This window comes from Rousettus aegyptiacus, unplaced genomic scaffold (assembly GCF_014176215.1).
Source record: "Rousettus aegyptiacus isolate mRouAeg1 unplaced genomic scaffold, mRouAeg1.p scaffold_m13_p_12, whole genome shotgun sequence".
Classification (NCBI taxonomy): domain Eukaryota; kingdom Metazoa; phylum Chordata; class Mammalia; order Chiroptera; family Pteropodidae; genus Rousettus; species Rousettus aegyptiacus.
In genome coordinates this window covers 36,733,332-36,746,236 of record NW_023416287.1, presented here as the reverse complement: position 1 = coordinate 36,746,236, position 12,905 = coordinate 36,733,332, and the positions used below count along the sequence as shown (strand labels likewise).

The 12,905-nt window shown below is 36.6% G+C and overlaps 1 protein-coding gene across 5 annotated transcripts in view; it reads left to right on the top strand.

Annotated features, from left to right (window-relative positions):
* RALGAPA2 (Ral GTPase activating protein catalytic subunit alpha 2) overlaps positions 1-12,905 on the top strand; it is a 284,872-nt gene that overhangs the window by 149,746 nt on the left and 122,221 nt on the right. For all 5 annotated transcript variants that reach the window (XM_036229723.1, XM_036229721.1, XM_036229724.1 and 2 more), the window contains one exon: positions 10,236-10,364. In XM_036229723.1, coding sequence (XP_036085616.1) covers positions 10,236-10,364 — 129 coding nt within the window. The remainder of the gene's footprint in view (positions 1-10,235; positions 10,365-12,905) is intronic.

The window sequence follows — 12,905 nt, the reverse complement described above, 5'->3', positions numbered from 1 at the left end:
TTTCTATAGAATATTTCTAACCACTACCTCCCCACATTCTGTGCCTGCACACATGCACACACACATGCATGCATGCAGAGTTTCTTTCTGGCAATTTCCTCATAATACTTTGGTGAGGAGCTCATTTTGAAGATAGCATTTTATGACCCAGATCCTTCATGTGATAATGTTTCTATAGGAGTACGAGTTATGCATGTATTTTGGAAGCACATTTTTAAGCCATAGCAGTCATTTGTTGACCTCACTTGAAAGTATAGCTTTAAAAGAGTATTATTTGCATTTTTAAATGATAATTAGGCATAGGGAATGAAATAAAGGAATAATTCGCACTTCAGAGGTAGGTAACATCTTCAAAATAGTGTTGTGCTTTATATATAAGGTTGATCATTCTTGAATATCAAAAGGGGCTTTGTTGACACTGAATTAACCTTTTCTTTTCTTATAAGGAGGAGGAGTGTTTTTGGGTTTGTGTCCAAACCTTAAGGCAATTTCTGGCCTTGGGTGATCTACTTCATGTCTGTAAAATAAAAAGATTAGATGGTGATCTCTTATATCTTTCCTCCCTAAGTTTTCTTGGCTCCGAAGGAACAAATTAAATACCCTTGTTACCTAAATTCAATAGAGATGTGTTTTCCCTACTGAATTTGTGTATCATTCTAAGGTAACACAAGTGTGTAGCCAGATCCTCTTCTGGATTCTAGCATGAGAGTGTGTTGATTATTCTGTTTGGTGTCATTGGTGATATTGATTAAACATGGGTGTGTTAAGCCTATGGTTTTATCCTATAATTTTTTAAATATTCTAAGAAGAATGTATTTTTAGCTGATGCATTTCTTAGACAGGATAGACAGTAAACCTGGGAACAGTATGGCTGCCTGTCTCTTTCATACCTGTATTAATTATCTGTGTGTGTATTTCAGTCATTTTGGTAATTCTTACCTTAGGTATGATTACATACCATAAGTGCTTTTCTACCTATCCTGTTATCTGTGATGGCAGTGACTCTCCTTTTACTTTTGTAGAAGAGAGAGTAGAGATTTCATTCAGTTTAGTCTCTTCTGAAACAAGCAGCTGGTTGCCTCAGAAAAAGCAGATTTTAGTATCCTCCTATCCCACCTTTACCCACCCTGCTCCCTAGCCCCTTGTAAATTCTTGAGATGTACGAATACCATTCTGTGTAGACTTTTCCCTCAGCTTTGGCCATGAGGGTCGGTCTTCTTTCAGAGTTCTGCACTGATGTCTAGCATTCTCAGAACACTTTACACACTTGCGAGTCTGATGCAGCCTCATGCCCTTGACTGTCATCACTTCCCAGGAGCAGTTCGTTGAAGCCCTCATTTAGTAAAGTCTCATTGTGAGGAGTCAATAACTGCTCTAGAGCATCTGCATCAATCTCATAAAGCCAGTCTGTTGTACAAACTATAATGTTGTGGATTTGAAGCTTATCAGGGTCACAACTAAGACAGTCATTACATACTCAGGTCATGACATTTTCAAGGCATTATAGGTACAGCTGGTAAGTCACTTCTTTTCATGACCCTCCAACATTTTCCTCATCTTAGGGAATCATAAATGTCCCAGAATTTCCTAATGGGTTTGCCATCTCCCTGTGAGTCTTCCCAACTGAGCTGTGAAATTCCTATTATAGGAGGAACATATGAAAGCAGCCCCTATGATCCATGGGCTGTATGTAGGGTGTCGTGCTGATCAGAGTAAGGGGGCGGGGGGTGTTAATAATTTGTTCACATTGCTGAAGACTTGGGCCTGAGGGAATGACCCAATTCATTTGACAAAGGGTAAGTTCTTTCTCAGAGCTTCTGACCTCTGAGTACCCTGAGCATCCTCATGCTAATTCATTAATCTCCAAAAATATTTTGAAAAAAAGTTACTCTGGATTTGGATGTCACATCATAGGCTCTGGCTTTCTTCCCACTAAAGAAACAATACGAATATCCCTTTTAAACTTCCGTGTACCTCCTAAGGTCAGGAACAGTACAAGGATGTCCATTCTCAAAGCTTCTATTCAGTGGTATATTGGAGATTCTAGATAGGGAAATTAGGTAAGAAAATGACATGAAAGGCATCCAGATGGAAACAAAAAAGGAAAGCTATCAGTATTCACAGATGACATGATCTTGTATATAGAACACTGTAAGGAATACACACACTAATAAAATAAATATATAAATTCAACAAGATTGCAGGATACAAGATCTACATACAAAAGTCACCTATATTTTCTATACACCACAGTGAACAATTCGAAAGTGAAATTAATAAAACAGGTCCATTTACAGTAGCATCAAAAAGAATAAAATTTTTAGGAATAAAAGTAGCCAATGAAGTGTAAGATATATATACCGAAAACTATAAAACATTGCTATAAAAAATTAAAGAAGACCTAAATTAATGGGAATATACCCCATATTCTTGGATTGGAATACTTAATATTGTTAGGATGGCTATAATTCCCAAATTGAACTACAAATTCAACACAATCCCTACAAATTCAACACAATGTCCTTTCTTGCAGAAATGGAAAAGCTGATTCTAAAATTTATATGCAATTTCAAGGGACCTTGAAAGGCCAAAACAATCTTGAAAAAGAACAAAGAGGATTCAGTTCCCTATTCCAAAACTTACTCCAAAGTTACAGTAATCAAAACAGTGTCGTACTGGTGAAAGGTTAGTATATAGATCAGTAGAGTCCCAAAATAAACCCATACATCTATGGTCAACCAGTTTTCAACAAGGGTGCCAAGACATTCAGTGGGGAAAAGAATAGTCTTTTGACAAGTGGTGTATCCTTTTTTACATGCAAAAGGATGAAGTTGGACTCCTACCTCATACCATATACAAAAATTAAAATGAATCCAAGACCTAAAGCGCTAAAAATATAAAACTCATGAAAGAAAGGAGTAGATTGTTGTGATCTTGGATTTTGCAATGGATTCTTAAATATGATACCCAAAGCATACGCAACAAAAGAGAAAAAAAGGGATAAATTGCACTTCATAAAAATTAAAATCCTTTGTGCATCAAAGGACACTATTAAGCAACTGAAAAGACAACCCACAAAATAGTAGAAAATATTTGCAAATCATATCTGATAAGGGTCTAGAGCCAAAAATATATTTTAAAAAGTCTTACAAATCAACAACAAAAAGACAAACAGCCCAATTCAAAAATGGATGAAGGCCTTAGACTCCAAAGGATTTAGACATTATTTCCAAAGAAGGTATAATAATGGCCAAAAGCAGATGAAACAATGTTCATATCATTAGTCACCAGGGAAATGCAAATCAAAGCCACAATGAGATACCACTTTATAGTCACTTAGATGGCTATAATAATAATTTATTTAATGATGGAAAATAAGTGTTGACGAGGAAGTAGGGAAATTGGACCCTCATACATTACTGGTAAGAATGTAAAGTAGTTCAGCTGCTACAGAAAGTTTGGCAGTTCCTCAAAAGTTCTATAAACATGGAATTACCATATTAACCAGCAATTCCACTCCTAAGGTATATGCCCAAAAGAATCAACAAGTATTCAAATAAAAACCTGTACATAGATTTTCACAGTATCCCTATTCACAGTCATCACCAAAAGGCGGAAACAACTCCAGTGTCCATCATCTGATGAAAGGGTACACTGAATGTGGTCTGTCCACAGAATGGAATATTACCGGGTCATAGGAAGGAGTGAGGTATTGCCACCTGCTGCAACATGACTGAACCTTGAAAATGCACTAAGTGAAAGAAGCCAGATAAAAAACACCATATATCACATGCCCCACATTCTGAAATGTCCAGGATAGGCAATATCCATAGAGATGGAAAGTAGATTAGGTTGCCTAGTGGAGGGGGAATGGAGAAACTGCTGAATTTCAATTTGAGATAATGAAAATATTCTCAAATTAAATAGTGCACAATTCTTTGAATATACTAAGAACTACTGAGTTGTACATTTTAAAGGGTGAATTTCATTATGCGTAAGCTACACTTTAATAAAGCTCTTACAAACAAGGAAAAAGAACCATTAAGTTAATCTGGTGACATATCAACTCCAGTCTAAAATGAAATTCATATTGTTTTCTTAATATCCATTAATCAGTCAGTCTCCCTCTTTTTCCTGATGCAGTCTTCATCATTAAAAAGACTAGGACAGTCTTTCTTCACAGATGAGGGATTAATTGTAAAGCAATCATAAAAATATTCATATCTCTCCTTTAGGGCTTAAGGATTGTGAAGACTTTCTCAATGATCTGCCTGGTTGTTCTGTCTCTCCTGAAATCCTGATGGCATGCAAATAGTCAAAGCAGCTTCTTTAGCCATCAGAAGTTTATTTTATGCTTGTCACTCCCTTTCTCCTTTACATGCTGCTGTCAATGTCTTTTCCATAACATTTTTCATGGCAAGAAGTACTAGGCAATTTTGTTTCTCCAGCCACAGTAACCAACTACTCTATCTTGTCATATTTCTCCTGGCCTTGATAACACAGTTATACTCAGAGAAGTCACATTTGTCTGGCACTTATAAAAAGTATCTGCTTTTCCTCCAAACAGATTATACAATACTTGGCCATTTTAGCAGATAGCAGTGGTTCCTAATCTTTTTAACACCAGGGACCAGTGCTCTTATGAAATTCTAATGCCCAGTGATCTGAGGTAGAGCTGAGGTAGTGATGATGCTAGTGCTGGGGAGAGGCTGCAAATACAGATGAAACTTCACTTGCTCACTTCTCACTTCCTGCTATGCAGCCGGTTCCTAACAGGCCACAGACCAGTACTGGTCTACAGCCCAGAGGCTGGAGACCCCTGATGTACAGGACATACACATATTCCTTTAGTTTTGTCCTGTTATATTTGTATGTCCAGTTACTTTTCTATAAGCAGAATGCTCATGGCATGATCTGCTGTGCTTTTTTTAAAAGGCTATATCATAAAGGCTGTATTTTTGTCAACACAAACTGCAACCTGAACCAATGTAGAACATGAAGAGGCCAGATAGCCTCTTGTGGTATGTAAAGGATTTCTTTGTGCACATGGTGAAGGAGTGGAGACCCACTACCAGATTGAAAGGATCAGGCCTTGGGACTTTGAGGGCTCTTCAGATCTGCTCTTCTGCTAACTAAAACCTTTTTGTCACTCGGCATTTCTGAGGTTTGCCAATAGTACCTCACAAATATGTCCTTGAGGCACTGAGGGTTGTGACTGCCTTTTGAATTGTTAAAGAAAGCTTAAATTATATTCAGGTTTAGTGCTAAAAGTATCCCTTTGCATTCAAATTTTTTGAAAATTAGTAATTCCACTTGGGTGTGGAATAAGTTGTACTTTTTTAGTAATTAGATTACTGGGATAACTAAATCTGAACATTACCCCATTTTACCAAACAAAACAGCTTTCTATGGAATTTTCTAGATAAAAGGTATCTTCTCTGAAAAATAATGATGAAGTCATTAATTGTGCAGCATTTAAATATTCTTAAACTAAAAAGTTAAATTTCAGTGATTTTGCATACAGAGATTTTATTTCTTCACAATTCTATTTGGCCCGATGGAAGGTCCGAGAGACTTTAGGTGGAACAACCGGATCTGTTTGCTCCTGAGGAGCAGGCGCAAGTCCGCTAAGGAAAGGCAGGGAGACAGATGGCTGGCTATTGTGTTACAGCCATCATCTGCTGGGCCATGAGCAAATATTAAGTGTATAATATATATGTAATTGGTGTGAAAGTACAGTTGCAACATTTCTAATTCTGTTTGAAGGATGGCTACTTCTTGAACATTTGTATTTCATAGAATACTATATTGAAATGTTTTTTGTTTACAGGATTAATCCATTTTAAACTGCTTTAAAGTGAACATTTTCCTTCATTTTTGACACCACTGTGCAATATTTTGAATTGAAATGGCCTGTAATGGCCCTTTTTTTTATTTTCCATAACAACATGAGCACTAAATTATAGCTGTGCAATTATGTAAACAATGGAAATGCTTCCAGAATGAATCCTTCCTTTTAAATTTTCATTTTGTGTAATTGTTGGAAGGTTTGGAGCCATAATAAACAAAATTATTTTACACATTTATCGTTCTAAAGGTCAATTATAAGAGAACTAAAGAAACAACACTATGCAAAATGAATAAACCAATTTCTGTTGCCATCACCATATGTTTTTCTTATCACTTATGGTTTTTCCAGTTACTGTGTACATAGCATTCAATTAAAGCGATTCATTTACCAGGCTGAATGTGGTTTGTGTTTATAGAACTGTGCTTTGGAGGAGAGGAAACAACATGCCTCTATTTGAATTACCTGATTTTTTGTAAGATCAGTGATAAGAGACAGATGTTCTCACCAGTTACTTTCTCATAAACCGAATCTTTTGATAAGCTGCAAATTCACAATTATCATCTTATAATCTAGTTTTCACACTCAGTGGGTAGTAGTAGTGTATACGTGGACTTTTAAACAAAAACAACAGAAAAATACTAGTTTTGTTGTCGTTCACTATATTACAGTATTTTGAAGAATGAATTTTATTTCTTTTGAACAAAAGCTTATGAAAGAGTTTTGTCTGTTTCAAATTGTCAGTTTTCAGGAACAAACCATTCCTATTTTAGAGCCCATGTTTCATTGCGCTTATTATTTAGCTTATTGGTTTTAGTCTGTGTAGAGTTTGAAAAAGAAACTTAATTTTTGCTACCAGAGTTACTTGTTTAGGGTAAATTCTAACTCCTTAGAAGAATGGAACTTGGAAAATCTAAAAAGATCATTTTGTTTTTATTTCACTTACACAGTATGGTTAATCGTTGTAATGCTTTGCTAAGGATGTTAATTGAAAGCATTACTTTCTAGAGTTTTTAATTTCTGGGGTAATGTGATCTAAGAGACTTATTTGTGCCACCTTTGAAATGTTTTAAACTGTTTTTTTTTCTTAATATTGGCAAAATAATAGTTCACTGAATCCTACGAAGTAAATTCTAGAAAGTAAAATCTTTCATAGTCTTCCCATTTTTGAAAAAAGTGTTTTTACTTGTTACTATGTACTTCTTTTTGGTCCTTTTCAGTTTACAGAGGCATGTATTTGCTTCTGCTATTCCACTTAGAAACAGCTCTGTAAGGGAAAATCATCCCATTTTGTGCAAGAGAAATGTGAAACTCTAGGAACAACATGATCTTCCCACAATCACATACACTAGGCCTTAAACCTAGGCCTCATGGTCCCAGTTCTAGAGGGCTATTTCCTACTGGTAGCTACATGGAGGTAGCACTAAGCAGCATCAAATTGTACAGGCTGACTAGAACCAGTACAGAACCTCTCTCACACCACCCTAGGATGCAAACCACCCTTTTTAACAGGAGAGCCTCCATCAGACATTTAGCAAAACTTCTTGTTATGGTAGTCTTGGTTTACCATTATCGTATTGATTTAAGGGTTATTTTCTATATATGGCACAGGATACTAGTTTTCCAGAATAATCTCAAGTTCAAAAATGTAAATTACTTTGAAAAAGAAATAATGTTTACTTTAGATGTAGACATGACAAAAAACATGAGGTTGTACATGAATGATTGATGTTTGGGAAGTGCTGTCCTTCGCTATCTATATGTAAAGCCTTGGAGACTGTGAAGAAAGTTTTAGAGTCTCAAGATTTTAATTTTTCCAAAGATTCTAGTTATAGCTGTGATCTTAATGTATCGAGAGGACACTGAAAGAAGGGTCCTACTAGAAATGAATGTACATTTTGTAGATGTCTCTCTATGGGGACTATGTAGCTGCTCTGTTTTGACTACCACACAGTTATCCCTAATTTTAAAATGTTATCACAAAGATATAATCTTTGGGTTGTCCCATTTCAGTGTGGATAAGCAAAATAAGCAGGCATATGGCCATAATTTAGCTTACTGACCATATATTTCCCTCTTTAAGCCCCACCTTAATCCTACACTAGTGCCATCTTTAACTGTACAGCAGCACAGGCCCCACTTCTCCTTGGGGCTCCATCTTACGTGGGTGGCAGGGTAGGGTAGGCTAGCCATCTGTTATTTTGCCCTCTCTTTCCAATCTTCTTGCCAATAGAAATAGGTTTCATTGAAGTGACTGGCCAAGATCCAGGGGCTGGGAGCTGTGTGACTTAACCTCGACTACACAAAGTTTTGCTGTCTTTAGCATCGATGGCAACTTAGTAATTTTTTGTGAATGATCCCTTTACAGATCACTGTCTTTATACATATGCATCATGAAGCAAAATGGATTTCATTTACACATTCTAGCTTTAGCTTTTTAAAAGATTTAGTTCATAATTCCCATAAACTTATTTCAGAAAAACATTTTTTAATTAAAACTCTAAATTCCAGTTGTGAAATGGCTTATTTGATTTAAGTATGTGCTAAAGGTTTTTAAAGACTTTGAGGTTCAAGTCTTAGTTCCTCATCTTACCAGATGGAATTAACATAAACAACAAAGTTAACATCATGGGTGTTTGCATTATTAATCTTCAAATGCATGGCATTCTGCTGCCTTGCTAGCTAGGTTTGCGTGAGTCCTTTCATTGCAGCATATGTCAACAGAAATGTGCTTCCATCTGCTGCCGGATAGCTTGATGCCTGATATTCCGAGACAAGGCCCAGCACAATGCGTACCTCTGTGAGTAATTACAGGTGTGTGGTGAGGAGCCCAGGGCATTAATCAGAGGCTTAATTATAAAAAAGGTGGATCTTTTGTTCCACTTTTGGAGCATGAGTTTACCACACACTTTCTAAACTGCAGCATCCATCTGCTCAGCCCCTTAGAATGTTTACCTTGGCTGATATGGACCCTAAAGTGTATCAAAGGACGTGATTAAAGGAGGTTTAAACATTAACTTGTAAGAAGTGTGGTTTAGGTTTTTCTTTCCTTCCTTCCTTTTATCTGTCTATTTATCTATCTGTATTTATTTTTGGTATAGGAAAAAGTCTGCTGAAATGCTAACACTTTAAATTAGTACTTGCTGAACTATTTATTGTATATAAGCTCTAATAGAGTAAGCATTGTACAGTCACTTTAAGGATATAAACAGTACAAATTGTAGAAACTAAATGAGTCACTATGTAAGAAAAAATAAGGTTTTACTTAAAAAATGTTTTGTGAACACATAAAACTTTTCTTTTATAATAAGTTGTTAAATGAGGTTATTTCGATTACAAAGGACTTACATTGGATTCGAGCATGTAGCTACTACTTTGCTCTTATCAAAGTGAGATTACTTTGAAGGATTTTTGAAATAGTCACACTGAAGTCTTAGAAAAGAAACCAGATTATTTTTGTATTTTGCTTCTTGTATTTTGAGACCATCTATAGGTTGTATAACTGTAAGTCACATAACTGTAGTGCATCAGTATGTTTGATTAATGTGGATGGCCTAGAACTGCATACAAGAAGTTTTTGGCTTTCTTACCAATCCTCCTTGCGCACACACACAGTACGCAGGTGGTTTCATAGATGTGGCCTGGCCATGGGTGACATCAGTGCAGTCCAGTGGTGTAGTCTTGGTCTCATCTGCCACAGACTGGCAGCGGTGACTGTCTCAGAAAAGAGCTGGTGGGCAGGGGCATCAGAGAGAGGCCATTCCAGACACAAGATCACCAGGTGTCTGAGCAGTTGGTGGTCTTCACACAGCACACTGCAAAGACGACTGCTGCACTTTACACCTGTACCTCACAATCACACCTACACTCAGAGCCACATTGACGACCTGACCTTAGAGTATGACTGATCACAACATTATCCTACCACTCCATACAGTCCTATTGTTTAATATACAGAATTACCCGGAGAGTGAAAATTTCCATCTCTTCACCTACTTTAAGATATTTTAGTGTAACAGCATGATTAACTTTTGAAAACTGAAGAATATGGAAAGTGATATTTGAAAGTTTTATTTGTGTATTTACCCTAATACTCTTCCTGTAGCTTGTCCAAGAAGCTCATCTTTAGGTGGAAGACAAAAAGAAGTGTCTGGTCCCAATGCCACAGTTTAGATTTTGGACAGGTCATCTTATAGTTTAGTGTCTCCATTCTCTTCCATGTAAAATAGGTACAATAGCCTTTGAACTAACTCATCTCCCAGGACCCCTTTCACGAGAGACTTCTGTGATCTATGTTCTCTTAGGTTATTATACAATGGCCATGTACAGACTGACTCCTTCAGAATTTTGTTCTTAAAAATTACAGTTGTGTTTTCTTCCCTTTTAGGATATCTTAAACACCATTATAAGGCACTGTCCACCCCGCTTTTTCTCCCTGGGTTTGCCTGGCTTTTCAATGTTGGTGGGAGACTTCATCACGGCTGCTGCCAGGGTCCTCGGTACAGACATGCTGGCGGTGAGTATGACAATGCTCAGCATCCAAACTCCCAGGAGGCTTCACAATCGCTAACAAGGTTCAGATTTCTCCACTCTTAACAGGTGTTGACTCATTAGTGCAATGTGAAACTGGGCTCTCGGGTAGATGCCCTGGCAGCTGATGTGTGAAATTGTAGGATAAGATGACACACTAGTATTGGAAAGGCGTTTCATCAAAAGGCTAGAGTGTGAGAAATCATATCCTCACTAATATTTCAGAACATTTACACAGTCAGAAGCAGGACTTGTCTCTTAGAATCTTATTAGCCTTTTCTAGTAAATGGTAGCACAGACATAGATGTCTATAATAAGGAGACAACTTTAAGTGTACATTATCAGTAAGTTTCTTTTTTTCGTTATTGTCTTGGTTATTAGTAGTAGAAAATATTTTCTTAAAATGTTAATACACTACATTTTTAACCAGAAAATTGATATTTTTTCTTATTAATGCGCAGAATTCTCATACTTAAAAAAAAAAAGAAAAGAAAAGAAGCAGCAGCAGGTGGACCATATGGGCATTAAGGGCTACAAAAAGTATTTATTTGTTATCTCCACATTTACCTTCACTATTAGGGCAATATCTTAATGCCTTTTGAGAGAATACTCTTACACATTTAAATTTAAAGGACTTCTCACATTTGTGCTCTCTATAGCTGTTACTTGCTCAGACTCATTTTTTTCTTCTTCAAATGGTATAAATAAAATTAGCTTACTGTTTGCCAGGGGCTTATAGTGAAATGGGTAGGAGTATCTAGCTACCTAAATTTTGTCAGACACATTGTTACTATTTCACTCCACTGATTTCTTCTGTGCTGGGTAAATTCAAACTCCAGTCCTGGGTTTTAAATTAAATTGCTTTTTAATACTTCTTATAGCTGGTATTTCATTCTGGGATTTTCATGCACTAACTTTTCCACTTAAGGGTAAATTTACAAACAAAGGAAAGGGAAAAGAGGTAGGAGCAAAAGGGAAAGATGAGAGAAGAAAAAAAGTGAGAAGAAAAATGTTGGTTGTACAACTTTTTTTTTGTAAAGAACGAGATGACGTTAAATACTTCATTAGACTTTGGGATAATCGTTCTCAAAGAACCTTCAGCTTTATCTTTAACCATTCAAATCAACATTGAAAAAACTTAACAGGATATAGTAAAGAAATACTTCTTTATTGAAATTTTTCTTACTTGCTGTGAGAATTTCCTCTACAAATGCTGGCACCCTTTCTGAATATCATGTATGGAGGTAATTCTCTGTGAAAACTTCTCTTTTAGCTAGATGAGCTGTTAAAGTACCCTTCCAAAATACTTTTTAAGAGAGAAAGAGAGAGAGAGAGAGAGAGAGAGAGAGAGAGAGAGAGAGAGAGAGAGAGAGAGAGAGAGGAGAATGTGTAAGTTACATAAAAGAATAGTAACTCTTTGAATTACTTTGAATTACTTTTTGTTTAAATGAGGTTTAAAATTGTAGGGGAACTGATGAGAGGTGTTTAGATGGGGCACACCTGGTCAGTCAGAATTTTCAGTTAACACAGTTAATTAACAGGTTGGAAGTACCCCCATCTCTGTAAGACCTGCTCTGCCAAGGAAACAAGAGGAAGAGAAATGCATGCACAGGTCACCAGAAGACAGGTAGAAGCTTGTGCTTAGCAAGACTATCCCTCTTTATCCCTTTCTGTGTTGTATATTGTCTTTTATTTACCTATGTGCTAATGAGAACCATGCTAGATAAAAAATGATTATACTGGGCTCCCATGATATCTGCAATGTGTGGCTCTTGTAGCACCTGCTTCACTGAATTGTATGTAAGTGTTATTTGCCTCTCTTCTCCCACCCCACACACCACACTGACGTCTGTCTGACTGAGAGAAACTCTCTTTCATTTCATACTCAGGTACTTAACAGTACATGTCTAGCATGGACCCTAGAGTTAGATGGCCTCAGTTCCAATCAGGGTCTGTCACTTGAAAAACTACCTAATTTCTCTAAGCCTCAATTTTCTCACCTGTAAAATGGAAATGATAATTGTATTCACTTCATTGGGTTGTCGAGAACATTCTGTGAAAAAGTGCTTATACAGCACAGAGTGAGAATTCCATAAGTGTCAGCTGCCAATGGTATTAGATAATAGTGGATAGACAGAGGGGATGAACAGATGAGTGAGTGGATGGATGAAATACCTTAGTAATTCTGGTGCCTGCCCCCCTTCTTGGCTAATCATATAACTGTTGGCTAAGTTGTAGTCTAGTGAAATTCCACCTTTAATAGATACCAAATTCCAATAATGACAAACAAATGATTTTTATATCTCACTAGACGTCAGATACTACATGTTATTTTGTAAAGTAGTTCTTGGAAACAGGAAATTGGTAGAGGGTGTCTTCTCTCTTTTTCTACCTTCTGATAGCCTCGACCGTTCTTCTTTAGGAAAATTCATTAACTATCTTCACAGCAAAACTGAGTTGCTATCATTCGACTGCTTTGTCAAGAACATTAAGGCTAAAAAAAAGGTAAAACAGTCATGACTGAGTC